Raw genomic sequence first — 23,754 nt, forward strand, 5'->3', positions numbered from 1 at the left:
GCCAGTGGAGGGGCTTTCAGCTTTGGGAGGTGCAGGACTCCAGGGCTCAAGGTGGAGATTCTGGGATTTTAAATGCAGACAGGGGGCAAGGTAAAGAATGCCAGAGCCTCACCTGAGTGCCACCCCTGAGGAGGCTGGTCTTCAGGTGCCTGGCCCCACCTGGGGGCTTCCTTCATGGTTAAACCAGGGGACAGAGACACTCAGGCGCTGGCAGGGACCCTTGAGTAAAGGTAGGCATGTGTGATACAACAGGGAGGGGTGGGGACTGTGGCGACTTATGCTAAAAAGCTTAGAAAAATTGCAAACATTAGGCAGGCAGAACCTAAAACACTTCCGCAGGCTGCCCACAGGTCACCAGTTAGTGGTTGCTGGTTTAGACTGCCAGCCCCATGAGGGCAGGGATGGATCTGTCATGCCCATCAATGTACCGCTGGCCCAGCCCAGCACAGGGCCTGGCGCGCCCCAGTGGCAGCCTCTCTGTTCACCCCTCTTTGACCTCTGCTACCCAGCAGAGCTGGGCAATGTGGTGGGTGGCAGGACTCCAGCTCACCTGGCTGTGCCACACCCACCTGATTCCTCGCTTTTCTCTGAATTCCCAGGAGCACAGGGCTGATTTACGAGAATTTTCTTAGAAAAGAAAAACAAGTACTGGATAAATATTGGGATAAGGCAGTGGTTAAGACCAAGGCCTCTTGAATCTAACCCCACCGCCTCCTAGCTACAGGATCTTGGAAAAGTTACCTGGCCTCCCTCTGCCTCGGTTTCCACATCTGTGAAATGGGAATAATAATGGTACTTAACCTGCTTGTTGTAACTCTTAAATTAGGGAAAACTTGAATCTTGTGACTATTAAATGAGGTAATACATGGCAAGTGCCCAGAGCGCCTTGCACACGATAGGCGTTTAATCAATACTAGCTATTGTTCTTTATTGCACAGCTACCATTTATCAAATCTACTACCTGGCAAGCCCTGCGCTAAAAATCGGTCTTTGAAATAATTATTCCACAAGTACATGTTGAACATGAACTATGGGGCAGACCCTTCACAAGGCACACGGTATCCCCGTCACTTACTCCCCTGGGAAGCTCACATCTTGGGAGAGGTACTGAGTTAGCGCTAGAGAGCACAGCAGGGTGGAGGTAACGGTAAGACACTTGCTGGTCGTTACACAGGAGCGTGGATTCTCAGGGTATCTCTCCTGGGTTCTACCTTATCCCACCAGGCCCTGCTTGGCACACAGTAGAGGCGAGCAAACATCTGTCCGATGAACGAATGCCACTGGATACTCACAAGACCCTATACGGTACCTGCTGATACAAACAGGTGCGGTGAGGCTGATCACCTGGCCCAGGACGCAGGAGGCGTGGAGGATGGCACCCACGCACACCCTCCAGGGCAGAGGACTCTCTCCCCAAAGGCGCCGCCGCCACTGCCGCCCCGCCCTTCCGCCACCATGTGGATTTAAAACCCACGCTGCCGCCGGGCTCCTGCCCCTCTTCTGCCATTGGGCGAAGGCGCCCGCACTTGTGTCCAATCGAATGGCTGCTCCCAGAATGCAAACTTGGGATTGGCTGGTCCGCTGTGTCATTTTGGGCTGCTTCTGACGTCAGTGGTGTCTGGCACCCCCGCCTCTTCCGCGTCTTGACTGGAGTTAAAGGAGCCGCACGGGAGAAGACGCGCGAGTTGCTTCAGAGACACCTTTAAGTAGCCTTTAATTTTTTTTTTTTTATTAACGTTCATTGTAAAAGCTACAACAAACAGTGTAAGAGAAATATAAGTTTCATTTAATCCATTACACAAAACTAACCACTGTTAACATTTTGGCAGTTATCATTTCATTTTTTTTTTCTAATAATATAATTTTATTTGTACAAAATTCGGATGGGTTCTGAAGCCTATTTTAAAATTTACTTCATGAAGGACTTCTCTCTGTATCGTCAAATAATCTTTGAAAACATGTTTTTAAACAGTTGCATTATCTTTGATCTTTATTCAAGCAATCCCCTATATTTTTCTTAATTTCATTGAATTTTGCTTTTCCAAATGAAAATAAATATCCTTGTCCTTAAAAATCAGTTCTCTGATTATTTCCTTAAAATATGTTGTAGAAATGGAACCAGAGGGTGAGGACACTCGTCCTTTAAGGCACATTGCAAAATTGTCTTGCATTCATTCATTCAGCAGGTACATACTGAGCAATTATACCTGCCAGTCGCTGCTCGGAGCTGTGGATACAGCAAAGAACGAGACATGTGTAGCCCACGGCTCTTTCAAAAATGCTGCGCCAGTTTCATCACCTCTGAAGCCAGCTCTGTGTTCCCAAACCCCTTATCTGAGCCCAGGGCTCTCTGTGCAGAGAGGAAGAGGTGGTACCTCCAGTTCTGGCACAGGGACTGCAGACAGAAGGCATAGAGCATATGCTGGGTGCCACACCCCTGGGGGGAGGGGGACTGTTGGGGTACCATGATGCCCCATTCCTCTGGACTCCAACAGTTCCTGTCTGGCATTCTGGAGGCCCTGGGGACATCTGAGCATCTGTTCCTGGGACCAAACACGGGACACGCAGGGCACAGTCCAGCAAGAGACACTGAACGAAGCAACTCACAAATTTATTTGAAAATTACAATTTGGGCTAACTTCTCCAAAGGGAAGGAGGGGATTTCTAGGGTTCATTTGTGTTTTGTATGGAACAGGGAGCTCCTGCAGCACAGAGCATGCAGTAATAACAATAATGAAATTTTTTCAAGAGCTTCTTCCTAGCCAGGCCCTATGCTACCTGCCTTACAGGAGTTTTCTTATTTAATCCTCCCAATAGCACTCTAAGTTCCTTGATGATCTCCATTTTAAAGATGATGAAACTGAGGCCTGGAGTCATTAAGTAACTTTCCCAATCAAGGCCATGCAGTTAGAAGTGGTGGCCTATACTTGTGTGACCCCAGGTTTTGGCATGCAGAATTCAGCGTTTGGGAAATGAATCACTGAATGACTGAGCCCCCAGAGAGTAAACTCTACAAAGGCAGAGCCTGGCTTGCCACGGCTGCAGTGTGGAACAGTCTCTGTGTGCCAGGTATGGTGCCCGTTGCTGGCCCAACCCAGCCAGGCGGACGCAGCCCTCCCTGCACCCTCTGCGACTAGCCTGGCCTGTACCCTCATACCCACCTCCTTCTTCACCAGCCCCCCTAATCCCAGCAGCAGAGTGCCACTGCCCAGCCTGGCACAAGTGCCTTTTTTGCCACCAAGTATCACAGGTTTACATTATTACTCACTTCTGACAACAGTAAAATGTATCGTTCATGAGAACAGAGACACAGAACATTTCTGCCCCAGTATTTCTGGTCCATGAAATCAGCTTCAATGACAAACAGTTCTTTCTGGACATGTTTTAGACATGAGCTGAACATCTGGAATCTTCCAAACCCCTCTCAGGCTCAGCCTGTGGCAGGAAAGTCTGTATCCTAAGCTACATAAGGTAACCAAAGACCCCGCGGGGCCTGCGCCGGGAGTCAGGAGCAGGGTGCTGGCTCAGCTTGGCCCTTCTCCAGCAGCTTGACCTTGGCCAAGTCATGTCCCTGCCTGGGCCTCAGTTTACCCATCTGTCAGAAGACAGGATTTAGCTGAAATGTTTCCTTCCGTCCTTTCCTTCGGTCCACCCCTCATCTCCCTGCCTTGGTCTCAAAGCCCTGTCTTCTCTGCAGAAACCAGTTCCCTGATGGAAATGAGAAACTACACAGGAGAGAAGGAGGTGACTCCCCGGTGGCATCTGTGACCAGTTTAGCAGGGCTCCTTTGCTGGTCGCTGGAGAGCTCAACCATGTGACATCCGTCCAGGAGCTAAGCTCCTGCATCAGCACCTAAACACGCACAACACAACCAGCAAAACACACACACACACCCCTCCCCACAGCACGAGTGTGTCTCAGGATACAGCCCACACACGTGCAACACGTATATGCACACACACACACACACACTCCTCGCATCTTTATGGTTACGACTTCCGGATCTGGTTCTGGTACGAGGCAAGCACTTGTTCTTAGTAGGCACTGCCCAGGTCTCTGGCTTCTGGACACTTAGAAGCTGGTCATTAGGAGAGCACATGGAGACCGGAAGTGGAGCGAGTGAGCCAGCCAGGAAGACAGGACTGTCGGCCAGGCAGGAAGGTGGCCCCAAGTGTGGCTTATCTGTGTACGTGTGCGAGCGCCACTCATTTACTCCACGGAGGTTTGCCAAGTGCCCGCTGCATGCCAGGCCCTGCTCAGTGCACTCGCCAGGGGTGCATGAGGGACGAGCCAGACTGTCCTGCCCCCGTGGGGTTACCACTCAAGTGGAGACAGACGGTGAACACGCAGACACGTGTCTCATGCTGCTGGTCACTGTGTTGAGGCCTTGAAACGCTCTCCCCTCCCCACCCCATGAAATCCTGTTCCTGCCCCGCTGAGGAGTAGAGGAGATGTGGCTTCCACGAGGTGAGGCAGCCTGCCGGGGTCATCTACGGGGCGCCCGGAGGTGCCCCTGCAGAGGTCAGCTGCTCTTGGTCTTCGAAGGCGAGGTTTTACAGACAGAAATCACCAAGCAGTGGGGCAAATGGTGGAGCTGGGGAAGCCTCTGTGGAGCGCAGGACCAGCGGGAAAGGCAAGGCGGACCTAGGCAGAGACAGCGAGGATGGCGCAGGGGAGCAGAAACACCGTTTGCTGAGGTCAGCCCACGGGCTCTGGGGCTCTGCCTTCACAGCCTGCTCCACCTCGTTCATGGGCTCCAGACCCTCAGCGGCCCCATCCGTCCAATGGAAATGCTTCACAGGGCTGACGTGGGGATCCAGTGAGCTGAGCCCTGGCTCCCTATAGGATCCCGATGCACAGTGGTTGAATGATGAAATGTACAAATATGAAGAGGCTAGAACAGGGCCTGGCACACAGGCAGTGTCCGATAAACATTAGCTCTTACTAGTGCTTAAAAGCAAAACAAGACAAGAATAATAATAAAAACACAAAGTCCAAAGATGCTGACTTGGGAAGATCGATAGGCCCATGAAAGCACCAGTAGCACTGGGGGCTGGAGGAGCTGAGGGAAAAAGTGACTCAGCGGAAGGGGTTTCCAAAAGTGGCGAGGCGGGAGAAGAAGTGGTTAAACCACTTCAGGCCACCAGAGACTGTTTCTGAAAAGGCAGCTCTGTCCCGCAGGCCTGGGGATGGCATGAGGTGAGGGGGCAGGGCTGGACCTCACAGGCCGGGGTCTGCTTTGTCCCCACTGGCCGCTGTCAAAGCAGGCCCCAGCGAGCACAGTCAGGACACGGCCGGCCACCCTCGGCCACGACCCAAACCCACGCTTGTTTCCCTGGTCCCTGCAGGGCCGCCGACGAGGGCCTGGCACCTGAGTGGGACCGTCTGCAGGACTCGCAGGGCCCATTGTTCAAAAACTATTAATTATGAAGAACTTCAAGGTGGTGACAATAGAACCTCAAACCAAGCAAGGGGCCCTTCGGAGCCCGGGGCCTTGGCATCTGCCTGGGCTGCACACCCGTGAAGCCGGCCAACAGTGCAGCCCAGACGGCAGGTACTGGCAGGGGCGAGGCCTCCTTACGGGGCTGGACCTCAACGTTTCTATCTAAAGATCCCCCTGTGGGAGATCCAACCCCTGCTAGGGGCAGACAGCCGCATGTGCTGTCTGGAGGCCCAGAAAGGCGTGTGCCAACGGTCGTCTGGGGACACACACCCATTTCACAATCCCACGACCTGTAACCGGGTTGGGAAATGTATTCCAAGTCCCAGATTTCCTTCAGTTCCTCTTCCACCAAGGGCTCTGGCCTGGCCATGTGCTGCCCCCAGCCTGGGGCTCCCTCCCTGCTGTCCCACCTCCCCAGAGGGGCCACCTGACCCCTTGGGCTCCAGCTGCATCCAGGCCGGGTTCCTTTGTTTCTTTCCAACTCTTGTCCCTCTGAAACCATCGCTTGGACTTACATGTTTACGCATCTGCTGTCTGTCTCACCCGCAAGAATCCGAGCCCCAGGAGGGCCGTAGGAAGGTGCTCGGTACACACGAGTTGAATGAAACACCACCTCCTCGGAGTGGGCTGCCCCGATCGGCAGCCCAACCTCTAGCCCATCATTACCGTGTCTGAAGTAACCGAGTTTAGCTACGGGTTTTCGGGCCTGTCTCTAGTCTCTCCTGACTCCCACGATGTCACAGGAGGGTAGGGAGTTTGTTTTGGTGGCTGCCCTGTGTCTAGTACCCAGCAGAGAGCCTGGCACTGAATAGAGGCACAACATTTACTGAGCGAAGGAAGGAAATGTCTTTCCCTGACTTTCGGTCTCCTTCCCACGGACTCAGGCTGGCCCAGCAGAGGTGGGCCACCTCCCAGTACCCGCACTGCCAACAGAGTGAGCTCTCCCATCTCAGTCCACATCACCTCTTCCCGTGCCCAGCCTGAGAGCGCACTCTGTCCCCCGATCACTGAGCTCCCGGCACCACATAGGGTCATGCCTGGCACACAAAGGGTTGCCAGATTTAGCAAATAAAAACACAAGACATCAAGTTAAAATTAAATTTCAGGTAAGCAGCACATAAATTTCCAGTATAAGTATGTCTCAAATCCTGCACAAGATACACTTATGCTAAAAATTGTTCATGGTTTATCTGACATTCACATTCATCTGGCAGCCCTAGGCACACGTGAAGCCTCCCATGAGTGTGGGTAGTCAAGTGTATGCTTCTTCCAAAGCATCTTTGTCCTTTCCTGCTACCCACTCAGCCAGGGGCCCTGTCATTGTGGGAAGGCTTTCCAACTGTCAATATTCTCGTCTGCAAAAGTGAAAACAACATAAGGCCAGAGCCTCCCCGGCCGGGGTTCCATGAGGATTAAATAGCAAAACTGCTAATATATATTCAGCCCTCTTCTTATGCCCTTCCAAGGCACTGCCCCCCTCACCCCCTCACAATCACCCCAGGCAAAGCCACCTTTCGCATCCCCACTTTGAAGAGGACGAAACTGAGGTCAGAGAAGTGAAGATACTCAGCAAGGTCACATGATTGTGTCCCACTCGTCCTTGGAGGTGCCGTTGCCACCGCCATACTGAGACCCTGCATTAGGCCTCCAGGCAGAACTAGCTTTGGAGCCAGGACGGAGACCACTAACTAGTCCCAGGTGTCACCATCAAGACAGTGGGGTCACATTATAGGTGCTCATTAAATGTGACCAGTGCCGTTGCTCCAGACAGATGAACCAGAGGTCAGTGTAGTGGGTTTGTTTTTAATCCACTGAATTAACTGGTTATTTTTGCCTGGTGGCAGTTTAACCTGAATTGTGTAAAATGTTGCCTCATTTCCAAGACAGTCAACGGTGTGTGATTCTTGCTGCCAGACAGGCCAGATCGGCTGCAAGAGAATTCAGGAGCGCAGGGGCTGCCCCTGGCCTCACTGAATTCCTGGCACTCAGGGCTAGCTAGAGCTCAGTGAAAGTCTGTTGATTGAATGAATGAAGGAATGGCTGAAATGAGGGGCAAGGCTGGTGGTCTCCTTTGGGGAATGAGTGGGATTCAAGGTCATCCCCAGGCCCTGATAACAATTTCAGGGACTCCCCAAGGCGTGTTCCTGACTCTCCAGCTTTTTCTCCAAACTGCTGAGGTCAAATTGCAGCCAGACCTCCCGTGTTCCTTCCTTGGACCTGCTGGTGAGATCGACCCCTCCTTAAGGTAGGGGCTGAGACTGTCCAGCCCATGGCAGGGGCGCCCTCCACCATAGGCCCTGAGCGCTTCCCCCCTTCCTGGCCCCTGGGCTTGGCTCCCTCACCAGTCAATCACTCCTGAGCTTGAACCCTCTAGAAAAAGTTTCTGGGCCTGCCCTCCTAAGAAAGCAAGAGGCATCACTGTGCCACCTTGGGGAAGAGACCTCACCACTTTTGGGGCTGCCATTCAGTGAGTTCTACAAGATACAGCTCTGGTTCCAGTCTATTAAAAGGAAATGCCAGTAACTTTTAACACCTACCCCTCCCAAATGCAAAAGTATTCTTCGCTCATTAGGAAAACTCCAGGCATTACAGGGATCTGTGGGTATTTAAAGAACTAAAAATATTTGGGCGGGGGCCAGGGTGGGGAGCTGACCTGGGTTCAGCTTAGACTCCTCCATTGTGTGACCCTAAGCAAGTGACCCCCCTGGCCATTTTCCGTGTCTGTAAAATGGGGATAATAATATTCCTGCCCCTCAGAGTAGGCGTCAGATTGCGTTCATGTTGATAAGTTTCTGGCGCATGGTAAATAAGTACTTGTTAAATAAATGGAGATTTCGGGCAGGGTCTAGGAGAGGACACACCGAATTGCTGAGAGGATGTGGAGATGGGCCAGGGAGGGGGGCCTCTTACGTAATATTTTAATATCTTTTTAATTCCAGGAGAATGTGTTCTTGCAGCACTTCTGTAATTAAAACTTGAAATAAAAGTACACCCCCGCACTTCCTCCCCCGTCTTTAGAACTCCCGAGCTGTGCCCCTTCCCCGCCCCCCCGCCCCAAGCCGGTGGCCCCTCGGGCAGCAGACGTTGGGTGTGGATTTGCTCCGGGCCCCGCCGGCTGGGAAGTTACGAGTCCCGGACACGTATTTACATGACAAGGGCTCCCGGGCGTTTCTCGGAGCTGTCCGGGGCGTGCCTACGCGAGTTCCAGTTTTCCCCAGTCTACCTCCTCTCGGTCGGGTTAAAGTGCGCGGGGGGCGCAGTGGGCTTGGGGCCTCCTGGGGCTGCAGATCTGGAGTCGGGGAGCTTACTGCGAAATCAGGTAATGGGTAACCTGGAGGGCTCCCCCCTTCCCTTAATTTCCCCTGCCCCGAGTCCCAGGGACATCGTGCTTCTCTGGGGGGGTGGGGGACAAGCTTCCCCCCGAGAGCCTCGGTCAAGGACCCCGGGGACCGGGTTGGGAGGAACGCACCCGCGATGGCTGGGACACAATCCCGCTGCCCCGGGCCTGGTCTGTGCCAGGCAGAGCTTCCTAACGGACCCCCGTAGGGGAGGGGACGCTGCGCCCTTCCTCCGCCGCGCGGGTCCTGGGTCTACGCGGGCCGCCTTGCTCTGGCCCTTTAAGAGCCCGCCCCCTTCCCCGTCACCCCGCCCCGCGGCCCGGGGAAGGGGTGCGGGGGAACCTCGGCGGGGATTGGCGCAGCGCGCGCCCCCTCCCCGGCCCCCGCGCGGTGGGAACCGGCAGCCCCGTCTAGCGCTGACGTCAGACCGTCTGCCTGCCTCCGACCGCGGTCTCGGAGCGAAACCCGATCTCCTTGGACTTGAATGAGGAGGAGGCGGCGGCGGCGGCGGCGGCGGCGGAGGCGCTCGGCTGGGGGAAGCCAGCAGCGGAGGCTCAGCCCCGGCGGCAGCGCGCGCCCCGGCTGCCAGCCCATTTCCCGGACGCCACCCGCGGGCACTGCCGACGCCCCCGGGGCTGCGGAGGGGCAGCCGGGGGGCGCAGGGGAGCGCGGCCCCGAGCACTGAGTCCCGCGGCGCCCCGGGAACTTGGCGGCGCCCCGAGCCCGGCGAGCCGGGGCGCGCCTTCCCCGCCGCGCGCCTCCTGCATGCGGGGCCCGAGCGCCGGGCGCCGGCCGGAGCCCCCCCCGGCCGCCCCCGAGCCCTCTGCGCCCCGCGCCGCGCCGCCGCGCCGTCCATGCACCGCTTGATGGGGGTCAACAGCACCGCCGCCGCCGCCGCCGCCGGGCAGCCCAATGTCTCCTGCACGTGCAACTGCAAACGCTCTTTGTTCCAGAGCATGGAGATCAGTGAGTGACCCCGCGCCCCCCTCCCCGGAGGCCCCGTCAGGCTCGGACCCCGAGTCGAGGCGCAAATGCAGGCGGGGGCCTGGGCCGTGCGCGCCCCCTCGGGCCGTGCGCCCCGCGCCCCGGCTGCGCCCGCCGCGCCCGGGGCGCGCCCTCCCGGCTCGCGGCAGCTGGCGGCCGTCCCGGCTTTGTCCCGCGGCGCTGCGAGCCTGGCACGGCCCCCGCTGCCCGCGCCCCGCCCGCCAGGACTCGGACCCGGGGCCGAGCTGCGCAGAGGGCGGCGGGGCGCCCGGCGCGGGAGGGCTGGGGCGGGTGGATCCGTGAAGTTTCCATTTTATTTCCCTAAAGGGCAGTCGCGATGGAGCAATTAGGCCGGCTCTTTATCAACTTTGGATTGGGGGCAGGGGGGTGTCAGGCGTGTGAGACACTGTCTGGCCTGCGCGGTGCCTGGGGCTCCGGGTGTGTGTCTGGAGCGTGCGTGGCTCTGTGGGTCTCGGTCTGTGTGAGTGGGTTTCCGTACGTCTGTGGAGTGTGCGTGTCTGGGTGTCTCGGTCTAGGTCTCGGCGTCCCTCTCTCTGTCGTGTCTGTGTGTGTGTCTGGCTCGCGGGCTGCCCCAGGAGTGTGTGTGCCCGAGTGGGTCTCAGGGTCTCTCTGTGTCCGGGTCTGGGTGCCTCTCTTGAGTGTGTGCATCTCTCTGGGGGTCTGGGGACCATTTGCGTCCAGGTGTCTGAATCCAGGGCTCAGCGCTGGCGGGTCTGGCGAACGTGGATCCTGAGTGTGTGTCATTGTGTGATTGTCTGTGTCCCCGACGCACCTATAAATAGCTTCTGTCTGGACAGCTTGGCTCAGTCTGGCTGGGACGGTGGTTACAAATGAGTCAAAGTTTGGGGCTGTCTGTATTTGGGACTGCCTTGCTCTGAAAGGGGGAGGTGGACCAAGGGTGGGGAGGGGAGTGTTGGAAGCTTGGCGCTGACTCGCCCTGTGCTCGGAGAAGTTGAGACAAATAAGCCTGGACGTCCGTCACACATAGCCCACCCAGGTGAACACTGGGGTGGATGGGCATTTGACTGGCACCCCCAGGGGACTGCCTTCTAACCTACCCTTTGGAGACCTCTTGTCTCTGAGCTTCAGTGTCCCCTTGGTCTCCCCTAATCTCCCCAGGCGAGGGTGGCACACAGCCCTTCCCTGCTGGGGCCAGCCTTCTTCCATCTGGGACCAGGAGTCCAGAGGCAGCCGCCACCGAGCGAGGGCAGTCACTGGGTGACTCATAAGCCAGTTTCCGCAGGCGGCTGCCACAGTTTTCGACCCCTGAGCCTGTACAGTGAGGCGCAAGGGGTAAAAATAACCCATGACCGGCCCTGCTGGGGCAGGCTGGCTGGCGTTGGTGGTGGGTCCTTCCATCTGCCGGTCCCCACTCCCTCCAGTCCTGGAATTGAAAGCCTTGCTCTCCCTCACCACCACCACCACCACCACCACCACCACCCCTCCCCCCCCGCCCCCCCGCAGCTGCCTCTTGCCAGGCCAGCGAGATGCCAGGAGAACCTGCCCAGAGCCAGCGTTTGCGGAATTGAGTTGCATTAAACCAGATTGCTTCCCAAAGGCCCTTTGTGAACTCGGGAGGCTAATGAAATGCAGGAGGATATTATTAAAATATGTTCGCACATGTTTGGAGAGTCTCTCTGGTGCTAAGTGGATTGGTGCTCAAGTACTCCTCGTGCCTCATTTTCCCCCTCCCGTAAAACTGCCTTGGGGAACTCCCCGCACCCCGGTCCACACTGTCAGGTTGAACTTATCCGTGATGAGGGCTGAGCATGGCCGGACATTCTGCTCTTCTTTCTTTGTGTTCAGGACTTTTTAAAAAATTCATTTTTATTTCTGTGCCTTCTTGGGCTGATCAGCCCTGACAATATTTTGGCCGCGACACCGAGAGGCCGTTAAGTCCGATGCCTGTTTTGACCGCTGTGCTTCAGCGTCTGAATGGGACCCTTGAGGTTATTAGTGCTTGGAACCCTGGCCCGCTCCAGCTGGCCCTGAGGTGGCCCATTAGTCATCATGCTCAGTGTATTTTTTACACACGGCCCTCTACTTCCTGGAAGAAAGCCCAGGGCAGGGAGGGAAGCGGTCTTTAGAGCGCAGGTATAATATAACAGTTTGTTGCGAGTGCTAATCAGATTTCCCGGAAACAGTCTGATGAGGACTGCTTTAAAGGCCTGGAGTTTCTTTATACAAAAATAAGGAAGGAAGGAGGGAAGGGAAAATTGAAGGGAGAAAAGAAACGGGCAGTGGTCGCTGTGCCTTTCTCATGATCTGAGCTGGGGGTTCAACTGGAACGTTAAAGTTGGATTTGGAGTTGGTCTGCAGGGCAGTGCCCGGGTGGCTCCTCTTTTAGAAGAGAAGAGGTTGCCCTTGGTAGGTCCGTTAAGCCCCCTGGGCCTCAGTTTCCTCATCTGAAAAACGAGACCATGATGGTTGAAATAAAAAACTCTACCGTCTTTCAAGACGAGACCTCTGCTCTCCAAAGTCTGGCTGGGGGCACCAGTGCGGGAAATGGCTTCCTGCCCCTCGAATGGCGCTGGATCCTTGGTGTGGGTCTTCAGCGGCCCCAAATATCAGACCCGGGCGGACCCCGGGCAAACTCGGGGTTCATACCCTCGATTTATAGATGAGGGGAAGTGGCGGTGGAAAGCTTTGTCCCAGGTCCCCAAGCAATGCTAGACTCAGACCCAGGGTTATTTCTCATGGAACGCGCACACCATCTTGAAAATGGAACAGGGGCCCCAGAGTAGGTCCACCTTGAACTTGGGGGCTGGAGGAAATCAGCAACGTCTCCTTTGCACCTGGAAGAACGGGAACTGGGTCGGCCCTGAGGGAGCCAGATACCTGGGATGGTCTTGGCTTTGACAAGACACTGCCAAGACTCTCCAGGGGCCCCCATCTTTCCTGAGGGTCGAGGGCTGTGGGCTGCTGTCCGATGGGACTTTGCTGTTCTCAGAACTCACCCCACGGAAAAATACACCATTTCGGAAAAGAGCCAGGGTTCTTGGACTGGAAAACAACCAGCTCAAGTGACAGCCCACCGGAGATGACAGCCAGCGAGTTCGATGTGGCAACTTTTGAGGAAAGGATTCCTCTTGGCACACGTATTTGCATTTTTCTTGGCATTCTTTGACCTCTTTGCAGTTCTGCTGCATCTCTTAGCAATTACCCCCTGTCTTTCTCCTCCAGCTTCTGCCTGAGGCCGTTGGGGGCAGACAGATGCTAACTGTGCCTTCTGGACAGAGCGAGTTGTAGGGCCAGACAGCTGTTGGCTCTCGTGGCAGCATTTCTGGAGGGTCCTGGGAGGTGCCCCTGCCCTGGCTGCGCCCTGCACCTCTGCAGACAGTGTCTATGGTGGTGGCTTGGTTTTTTAGCGCAACCGGAGCCATTGAGCCTCGGATTCCTCTTCCCCGACCTCTCCTCCGATTCCAAACAGATATCCCCACGCACTAGAGACTCCGAAACTCACAGGAAGCCCACTTTCTGGCGGCTTGTGTGGCACATGGGCTGTGCATGTGTAACGCTGGAATCCAGGGTATGTCCCCCTTGGCACTAGGACGCCCGGGCCGGATAAGTCCCTGTTGGGAGGGAAGGTTGCCTTGTGTGCTGGCTGTTCAGCAGCGTCCCCGCCTCCACCCTCTAGGTGTCAGGAATAGGGCTGTCCTCCCCCCAGCAAGTGGCAACAACCAAAAATGTCTCCAGCCTTTGCCAGATGCCCTCTGAGGGGCGCATTGTCCCTGGTTGAGAACCACCGTTTTAATCACTTACTGGTTTTTCCAAGGGGGCTGGAGGGGGCGGGAGGGCAGATCTCAGTGGAGAGAAGACGATCCTCGGTTCCTTTCCAAAATCAGCCCCTGTAAACGCCCAAGGTGACACCTGCCACTCGTCCACGTAGCCTTTATTGAGCGCCTCTCGTGTGCCGCGCAGGGAGGATTGGGGCTCCTTCTTGAGGAGATTTCCGGTTTTCACCTTAGGAGGAAAGACTCGGGCACCCTTGAAAGCTGATATTTCAGGTTTCCGGTTAAACTGTGGACGTCCAGCCGGCACCAGCTTTTACCCCCGTGGACCCTCTCACCTGGGACTTTTAACCCATATGTTTTCTGGCTGTCCGGGTTTTAGGTTGAGGCGCCATAGGAGGCTGAGTTTTGACCGGATCTCAGGTCAGGCCGTTGGCCACAGCTTCCCAGGAAGTCTGGGTTAAGCCAGCTACCCCGCCCAGCACGTCCTGCGGGCAGGGGTGAGCTTAGTGTTTGTCAAGCCACAGAATAACTAATGGCTTTTGTGCACACACGCAGACACAGGCACACACACGCGTGTGCACACACACCCATGCCAACACACACGCACACGTATGGGCTCACACACTCAGCTGTACCCCTTTCTACCTTTCCGGCCAGCTTCTCTCGAGATTGGGAATGGTTACAGCTTCTTCTGGGCGTGTGAGACAGACACAAAGGAAAAAAGTGCACACACACATACTTTGTCCCCTATAAGTTGTGCAAATGTATGCACTCTCCCTTTGAAAGAGAGGAAGGGAGATGGAGCTGGGTGTGAGGCTGCCTGGAGAGGAGGCTGGCGGGGCGGGATGGCGGGGGCTGCTTAACTTCGCGACAAGGTGAGATGCACTTGAGCCCCAGTAACCCCAGAGCGGCCAGCTCAGGTGTGCCCAGGTACCACCTCCGTGTACCAGCCCCACCTCGTCTCAGGGTTTTTAAACGTCCATGGTTTGGTCAATTGTTAAAACATAAGGAAGTGTTGGAGAGGAGGACACGGGGCGGGGGGGGGGGGGCGCCCAAGCCAGAGGGCCCGCGTGGCCTTGTCTCCAGGTGTCATCACCCGGAGAGAAGTTGGCAGGCAGCTTGGCACCTGGGGTCCCACGCAAAGAGAAAGAGCTCTGGCGCACCGAGTCTCGGAGACTGTGCTCCTGCCAGCCTTGGGCTCCTGTATGGCACACGTGCTGAGGAGGAGATCAAGGCCGAGGACACATTCTGTGCTTTTTAAAAGGTGTCGCGTGCATGCCCGCATGTGTGCGCGTGAAGACGCTTGGCTAGGGGTGGGGCTGGGTGCCACGTGCCCCCTCCTCTTGGTGTGCCTGAGGAGCAGAGGGGATGCACCCCACTGCTCCGGGCCTTCCAGAGGCCAGCAGAGCACGGTTCAGGGTGGCAAACTCAGTATCCTCTGTTTCGGAGCGGGGAGCTGCAGAGAATGGCGGACGGAAGTCCTGCCTAGAGGGACCACTGCCACTGGGCTCACCGTTGTCACGTGGGCCCTGTGAGGCCAGATCTCTCCGTTTCAGGGACCTGGACAGCTAGGTTTTGTTGTAAAACTCCTGGATTTTAAGGACTGACAATTCCTTCTTTTCTCACCTGCTCGCAGGTCCTCTCTCTCCCGAGGGCTGAAGTGGGTTAAGAGTGTGACCCAGGGCCAGAGGGATGGAAGCTCTGCCCCACTCCCAGACTTGCTGGCTGTGTCACCTTTCACTGTCACTTGGCCCATCTGTAGGTCTAGGTGACAGCAGCTCCGGTGTGCTGGGGTGTTGGGAGGATTCAAAGATGATTCTCGGGGAGTGTGGCCTGGCGTGTGCACGGCTCTGCGTTCATGGGAGTCGGTGGTGACAGTGCGGTGAACTAGACCCGATGACCCACTTGTCCTGTCCCCTAGCGGTCACACCCTGGCACTCTGCCTTTTGAGAAGGACTTCAGAAGAGGGTTCCTCCACCCTGGGGCTGGGCTGCCGGCACTGGTTGGGGATGTTGGAACGAACAGGCCCATGTGGGTACCATGACCTTGAAAGTGGAGGTAATTGAATATTTGTGTGAGTTTCCTTGTCCCTGGCTGGCAAACCTCCAGCAGGTCCAGCCTTGGCCCAGGAAGGCCCAGACATCTCTTAGGGTCCCCCGCTGGGTCACTGGAATCCAGAGCCTGCTTTGGGGGCAGAGACTGGGCTCTGGGGGTGGAGGGTATGTGGCCGTGAAGAAGCACCACCCTGACTCCAGATACCCCACAGGGTCCATTCCTAAGACAGTTGGGAGCACACAGCCCAGAAACTCCAAATGGTTTGAGGCTCTCACTTTGAAAATTCATTTCCATTTTGAACAAGTGAGGGTGCAGGGGTGGAGGATGAGCCATCAGAAAGAGACCGTGATCTTTTCTTCCCCGGTGGGTTTCCCTGCTCCACCTCTGAGCACCCGCGTCTTCGCTCCTGCCCTTCCACCTCCCCAGGTGGGCTGTGCCCTCCATGAAGTCACGTCGACTTCACTTTCCTTTGGGTGGCACCACAAAACCAAGCCCTGACATGGCAGGGTCTTGCCAGGGCCTCGTCAGGCACCGGTAGAGGTGTCTGTCACCAAGCCGGGAAAGGTCCCAGAATGGCTTGCCGAGAGGAGCAGGGGCTTCAGCACCGTGGGATGGGTTGAGAAAGGTTTGGGGGCATCCCCAGGCTTTCCAGGAGCCACAGAACAGCTTCTGTCTCCTGTTTCCAGGGTGACTGATGGGTTTTTCTTTCCACTCGCTTTCCTAGTTGGATATGAAGAGCTTATTATGTGCCAGGTACTAGTGACGCATTTTTCTCAATCTTCAAAACAACTCTGTGAGAGAGCTGTTGCTATCACCAATTTGCAGATGCAAAAACGGGATCAGAGAGGGTAAGACACTTGCTCCGGGTCACACAGCCAGGAACTGATGCTCTGTTGGGATTCAAACCTCAGCTCCCTGACCCCACAGCCCATGCTCCCGTGGTCTCTTCCCCATGACACCACACCGACTCCCATTCATGAGGGAAAAACAAATCTCAGAGCATGCAGTCGGACAGCATGCTGACTGACTTTCATTGGAAAGGTCTCCCCCAAACATGTGTCCCGCATCAGGCTGTCTCTGTCTCCTGCTCCTTCCTGCACCCCCAGACCACCACCATCCAATCCTGTGGCAGGGGCTTGCTAAGTGGCCCAGGGCTGTTCCTGGAGGGACCATAGCTTAGCTTTCCTAGGATTTCCAGGCCGTCCGGGGTCTGAGCACTGCCAGCCTTCTGGCCAGGGTGAGATGATGAAGATCTAGACTTTACGGGGGACCTACGTGGGGCAGAGCATCCCGTAGGTGCTGAGTAATTCAGCGCTTCGTCCTGCACCGCGGGCGCTGTTCCAAGTGCTGCTCTGGGCACCGCAGAACATCAGGGGACAACTACGCAGATAAACGTACCCTCCAAGGGCTGCCGTTCTAGTAAGGACAGGGACAAGAAAATGAGTTCATTTCGGGGAGGAGGGCTGAGAGGAAACCGAAACAGGGGCAACCTCAAGGCGTCTTTCGGGGAGGCCCCCCGGGCTCCCAGACTGGTCACTGTGTTTGGGCTCCCAGAGCACCCTGTGGGTCTCTTTCCAGACCTATCATGTGGTATCGAATATTGTGTAATGAGTTGTGTCATCTCTCTTCCCTCTGGTCGCTGAGAGGTTGGGGTCCATTTTGTTCGTTATATCCCCGAGCCTGGTTGGTACCTTGTGTATGAGGGGGGAAGGAAGGGGGCAGGGCGGGCCGGCAGGCTCCTAGAAGATTCCAGGCAGGACAGGAGGTGGTCAGGATATAGACTTGGAAAACCATCCTTTTGGGGACCCCTCCTAAGCTTCCCCGCTTGCCCCTCTGCGAAACAGAGGGGAGATTAACACCTGCTTCATAGCTTGTCAAGACAACTGCCCAGCAATGAAAAGCACCGCGGGCACAAAACATTTTGAATGCTCCAGTGACGTTTCCACTGTCTGGGGCAGGAAGCCGTGCCTCAGCCCCCTCCCCACCTCTGCCTCGGGGGCAGGTACTGAAACCCACGCAGAAAGGGGTCTCTCAGCGTCACTTTAGTACCACTAAGAGCTTAGAGATGACACAGGTGCACCGCCGGGCCTGCCCCTCGCCCCCAAAAGGGGGATTTCTAGGACGATTCTTTTCCGCACACAGCTGTTTCAGACTCGGAGGGTTTTTTGATTGCTCTATCCATTTGTCACCCCCGGTGGAGCTGGCGTCCGCTCGGATGTGACGGTGAGACCCACACGTTGCAAGGAGTTGGGCAGCTACTGTGACTCACCGTCCGAGGTAACCAGGTGGTGATCGGATCTTCTGGACGTTCCGCAAAGTCTGATATGTATTTGTTTTTCACTGGAGTGGGAGGGGGGAGGAAGGGGGTGGTCACCTGGCTTAGAATCGGTGCCTCTGCAATGCACTTGTAGGATGTTGAAAGCATTGGGAAATGTGGAGTCTGATTTTCTTTACCTTCAGATGTATTTTAACTATAGTCATTTATTACTGTAGTCGGTGGGTTTGGGAAGTGGTTCTCCTGGCAGAAAATAGAGTTTTAATTATTTGGTAACAAGTGTAAACTCCCAGGGGCTCTGGGATCTGAACGTTGTGGGTAAAGTTCGCTTCTGTCTTCCTTGAGCCACAGCTGTTCAAGTTACACTGTCCTCCGGAAACGTCTCCTGGTGCCCCATGCCCGGCACGGGCGCTGGGCTCCCCGGGGCTGGACAGATACACCTTAAACCACTGAACAGTCATATGAGTTCAGGACACCAACGTGCCTTTGATGTTTGGAGAAACGGTCCCATATCTTCTGTCCCTAATACGGACTTCGGTGGTGATGGGGCTGGGGGCAGCTGTGCCAGGTTCTACTTAGGATGCGTACAACTTTTGCATGATCTTGGCACAGAGTAGATGTTCAGTAAACAATGAGGCAGTGAGTGAAAGGGTGGATTTATGGTGTTCCTTCGTCACCCCCGTGGCTGCTGGGAGCGTGCACTGAGGTCCTGTAACTGCCGGCATTTGATCCGTCACCTTCTGTCATCGCTGTCACGCTTCAGGGATAGGAGAGTCTCTGTAGGTCCTTAAGGTCTGCAGGAGCTGATGTTTCTATCCCTGGCTTTGCGGTTGCAGGCAAAAGTGACAGATCCAGCTGTGGATCTGTGTGGGTGTCAGTGGTTAAGAATGCAGAAATATGTGCTTTAATATGTAAAACTGCATATCATTGGGTATAAAAAATACATACATATATAGACTTATATTTATAATATAAAATATGCAGAATATTTTAAGACGTGTGCATTCCACCCAAGGCTAGGAGACTTCTCTGAGGTCCCCCGACTGGAGGCCACAGCGGGAACCACATCCCCACACGCCCTGCAGGTGTGCTTTGCCCTGGGCTCCCCCAGGGAGGTAGAATCAGGGTTCCCAGGCTCTGTCCTCAGAAGCAATAGAAACGAGCAGCTCAGTCAGTTTTCCTGCACGTTGTGGGCAAAGCAAACTGCCCTTTCCCAAAAGAGGTTTTTTCAGCCCCGCTGGTCTTGGGTACCTGGTTGCTGACTGCTCATCTGAAGTAGATTCCGCAAGACGGCCGCGTCGCTCCCCTCGCCTTGCTTTGCCTGAGAGGGTCCGGGCAGCTGCTGGTAAGTGGGGCTGCCCTAGAGCGTCAGCCAGGCGTGAGCTCAGTTTTGTTCTCCCTTATGTCACTTTGCCCACCAGGGTCAGACATTCCTGACGGGGATGCTTTCAGGCTGTGCTGAAGCTGCCCTATAACGTTCAAACGCCTGACCAACAACGTCAACCCAAGCCCTGTGGGGTGATTCGTCCCAGAGGCCACATTTACACTGGGGAGGCTCAGAATTTGCACGTGGCCATAGCAAGCGCTCTTTCTCCATCTGCCTAAGCTTTATAGCAGGTAGAGTAGCTTTGCTCTGATGTCCCTCCAGTGGACGTCAGTTGAGAGACGGTGGAAGAGTCTGGTGGTTGTAGATGATGTATTTCAAAATCCCGATCACAGAAGGGAGAATCTGTGTGGTCTATTACGGCTGCTCCACTTCAGGAATAAAAAATAAAAGTCAACACCAAGACGTTTAGTAAAACTAAGTGCGTACATGCGTACTTCCTTTACACAGCTCATATGGCTACACAGCAAGGCTTCATCAGGGTCTTAAATAACCCTCCAGAAGAAAGTAGAAAGCGAAGGAGGCAGGGAGGGTCCATTCAGCCTGGGGAGCCCTGCAGGAATTTGGTATCTGCCCCTGCCCCAGTTTGCGAATTCCCAAGTCTGAGAATTCAGGCTGAGGTCCTGCAGCTGGTCACGGGTCTAATCGCCTTCCTGAAAATAATTTAGTCGGTAATAATTCTGTAAACCTATGAATCAACTTTGCGCAAACACCCTGAGTAATTTCTTTGTTCTTTTCTTTCTACTCTGTAAATTGGCGTCTGTAAAAGCCAAAGGTTTGGTCTTGTGGAAGGCATGATTCATTTATTGGTGTCTGTGCTGCCCCGTTATCGTCCAGTCATTTCAGAACCCAGTCGCGGTGAGCCGGGAATGATTCATACGGGGCTGAGTTGAGCAGCCGATGGGGGTCACAGCCACAGGGGAAACAATTTTTTCTAATCTGTTTGCGGTATGGGAGAAAAAGATGGCTGCATCGAGATGATGGAAAGGGTGTCAATTACATCGGTGAGTGTAGCCGATGAAATGACACCAGCCAGCCCTTTGAACACCCCTCCGTTTGCTGCTGTTGATCGTCCTGATGGACCACAGCTAAATGCACTCCTATCTCGGGTGTATCTCTCCTGTGTTTTGTGGATCCCAATCTCTGAGCAGGCTGACATCTAGGGACACCCCCAGGCAAACCTAGAGCAGACTTTCAACCCAAAAGCCACAAATGCAGAGAACATTGCCTTTTTAAAAAGTCTATCCACTAGGTTCACCGCGGGATAGTTCAGATGTCCAGGCTTAAGGGTCAGGGACCACTCCCGTCCCCCCTCTCATGTCTCTAACAAGGACAGTTATTAGGTGTTTGCAGTTGTCAAGTCTCTGCATTAATCTGTAGCGTGTGGGGACTTACACGTGGAACTGCTAATTTTGTCTAATTTTATTAGTTACTTTTCGCCCTAAATAAAATTGTCACCATCCTCCCATCCAGAGGGTAATTAGAGTCGCCTGCGACGTGGCGCAGAGGTGTAATTATGAGTCCAACTTCCAGTCATCCACGTGAATCTGGGCCCTGCCTGCAAGTGCATAACCCAGAAGTCGCTTATGTTTAGTTAAGGACTATTTCTTCCTGTGGCCATTTCTCTTCTGAAGTCTCCTTGTCTGGTTGATTCTCCATGTGTGTGACTTGCTCCACTGTATCCTGTCCTCCGCATCGCTGAGTAAGGTCCTGGCTCGGGTATCTGTGGATCCCCAGCTCCTGTAACTCTTTAGTTAGAGGAGAATTTAGCTGGTACTTATGGAACCACTTTGTGACTTTCAAAGTGTGGATCAGGGATGAGTGCGTGGCGTTTGAGCAGCACTCCCCTTGCTGCCCGTGACAGACATTGCTAATCGATCCCAGCATGGGACTGTGGCAAGGGCTGCAGAACTCCTGGAAGGGAAGGGACTGCTCCTGCATGCAGCCACCGGGACTCCCCACCTGCTCGTCATGTCACATGGAGGCCCTTGGGCTGCCTGACGAGTCGGGGACAGTCCCTACTATGAGTTCTTAAGGCTGTACCACCACTTTGATGTGACCCAGGCCCCGGCTTCAGCTGTCAGGCCTGGGTCCCTCCCAATCCTCTGGGCTCATTCATGGTGAGATCTGGAGTAAGCCCCCTACCCATGTTACTCTCAGCTCCCCAATATTACTTCATTTGTCTTTCTTTAAAATCGGGGTCACCAACTCAAATGTCACAGAAGCCTCCATTTTTACCTGGGATGCATGTTGCAGCGTTCTTTTGCAGTCTAGTGAGAATGAGCTCTGAACCCTCTCCTGGAATAGACCCAAGTGAGTGGGGGTGGGCTTCAGGACGAAGAGGAAGAAAGGAGAGGAGCTGGGCAGTCAGTGTTCAGGCAGCGAGCCCCCAGTGCCCAGCAGCTCTGTCTGTTTCCTTGATGATTTGCCTTAGTGGCACTGTGGCTTTTCAAACCCCAGCCATTCCTGCCAACAGTCACAGACGCTCACCAAGCACCGTGTACGCCCTCGGGGCAACCCCGTTGGCACAGGAGGAAGCGGAGCTAAGGCATGTGCCAGGGGGCGGAGATCACCAGCCAGGAGCAGAGCAGGATTTGAACTTGGGCTGCGGGACTCCAAAGTCTGTGCTTTGCCCGCCGTCCCCCCAGCTTCAGAACCGCCTGTCGCCCGTGTAAGGCTGTGGCCGACTCCAGGCCTCTCCGCCTTTGCCCTCGGGCTTTTGCAGCTGGGCCTGCGTCCTGTTCATCCCTCCTGCACACGCTCCCCTTCTTGGAATGGTCACCGGCGACGATCCCGGGGCTCCGTGCCAGCGAGAGCAGGAATCTGTCCCGTGTCGGGTTGCAGCTGACGGGAGAAAAGGGTCATGGTGACCTGTGGGGCGCTGGGCAGGGCCTGGGCTCCCCAAGAAGGGTGCCTCGGGAGAGGGCGCGAGGAGAGGGTCCAGAGAGCATTAGGACTGAGGTCCCTTCCCAGCCTTCTTCTCAACAGCCTTTCTCCATCCTGCTGCAGGTCATGGAAGCCCTGGGGGGTCTGCAACCCTGACCCTCAGGCACACCCCAAGGCAGGAGTGGGGCTTCTTAAAGCTCCCCGGCTAATTTCCAGGGTGCGGCTGTGGTTAAGCCCCGCTGGGCTGGCCCCCACCCCGTGCCTACAGATGGAGAAACTGAGATTCAGTCGAGGGAAAGGAGGAAATCCGGGCTAGTTTTCAACCCGAAGCCTTTCTGTGGCTAATCAGAGCGCTGCCACTAATAATGTCGTCATTGTAAGGACAGCAGGCTGGCGGGACTCCGTGTGAGCCAGGCCGGAGCTCACACTTGCACGTGTCACTGTGCGCTGGGCAGCAGGACCGCGGGGCCCGTGAGCCCTGGCGTCAGCCTCATCTTCCAGCGTCTGTCCTGTCCTTCCAGGCCGGGTGCTCGAGCAGCCGAGCGACCCCTGAGGCCTCTGCCAGCTGCGGTGCAGGGGAAGGCCTGGGGTCTGGTGGGTGGAGTGGGGACCCGGGGCCTGTAACTTACCGTCTAGTTCAGGGAATGGTAGGGGCCCCCGGTTTCACCAGGATCAGGCTGGGCACCCACCGTCCTGGCTTCCTCTTCTGCCGCCTGTGGCTGCCGGACACGCCTTTAACCCACCCTTCAGCGTGAGCTGCCCCTACCTTTGCCTTCTGGGTTCTTGGCTACCAACGTGTGGCTTTCTGCTTCACCAGGGGCGGCACGTCTCTTCTCGAAGGGTATCTTTCCCGGGGGGTGGGAGGGAGAATCCCGCAGAGGCGGGAACAGGGCATTGGTGGGCTTGCAGTTGAAGGCGGAATGTTCCAGACACAAGATTTTCTCATCCTGGAAGCCCCCGATGAGCCCTGCTCATACCTCTCCCCCGACCATTTCTTTCCTTCCCCTCCCTTCTTAATTTTGTTCTCTGTACAACCGGCTTCATTGAACCCTGAGGCTCTTGTGAGAAGGAAGGCGCAGCAAAGACCCAGTCAGACCATACCGGCTGTCCCTTCCCTTCCCTTCAGTTGTTAAACTTCCTCTTGGAATCTGCACTTCCCCTGCTGTGACGTGTCTGTTGAGGTATAATTCATAGACAGAAAGCGCACAGACGTAAGGGTGCACTGTGATGAGGTTTGGCACGTGTCTGTGCATGTTACCAGTGCCCAGATGGAGACGAGGGACCTTCCGTCTCAGCACCCGGCCCCCGGCCCCTCCCAGGCTGTACCTGCCCCACCCTGCCCCTCACCGAGGCAGTCACTGCAGATTCAATCACAGAATCTCAGAGATTGAAATTTAATCTCAGGGATTAAATTTTCTGAGTGGAGAACTTTGCATAAATGGCGTCACACTGTATGTTCACTCTCTTTTTTTAATTATTTATTTATTTATTTATTTTTGAGGTACGCGGGCCTCTCCCTGTTGTGGCCTCTCCCGTTGCGGAGCACAGGCTCCAGACGCGCAGGCTCTGTGGCCATGGCTCACGGGCCCAGCCGCTCCGCGGCATGTGGGATCTTCCCGGACCGGGGCACGAAC

At 55.5% G+C, this 23,754-nt stretch overlaps 1 protein-coding gene across 1 annotated transcript in view; it reads left to right on the top strand.

Annotated features, from left to right (window-relative positions):
- Nucleotides 1-9,220: 9,220 nt before the first annotated feature.
- Nucleotides 9,221-23,754, top strand: part of PMEPA1 (prostate transmembrane protein, androgen induced 1) — a 58,046-nt gene continuing 43,512 nt past the window's right edge. The window contains exon 1 of the mRNA XM_079944631.1: nucleotides 9,221-9,747. Coding sequence (XP_079800757.1) covers nucleotides 9,636-9,747 — 112 coding nt within the window. The 5' untranslated portion in view covers nucleotides 9,221-9,635. The remainder of the gene's footprint in view (nucleotides 9,748-23,754) is intronic.

This window comes from Stenella coeruleoalba (assembly GCF_951394435.1).
Source record: "Stenella coeruleoalba genome assembly, chromosome: 15".
NCBI classification, from domain to species: Eukaryota; Metazoa; Chordata; class Mammalia; order Artiodactyla; family Delphinidae; genus Stenella; species Stenella coeruleoalba.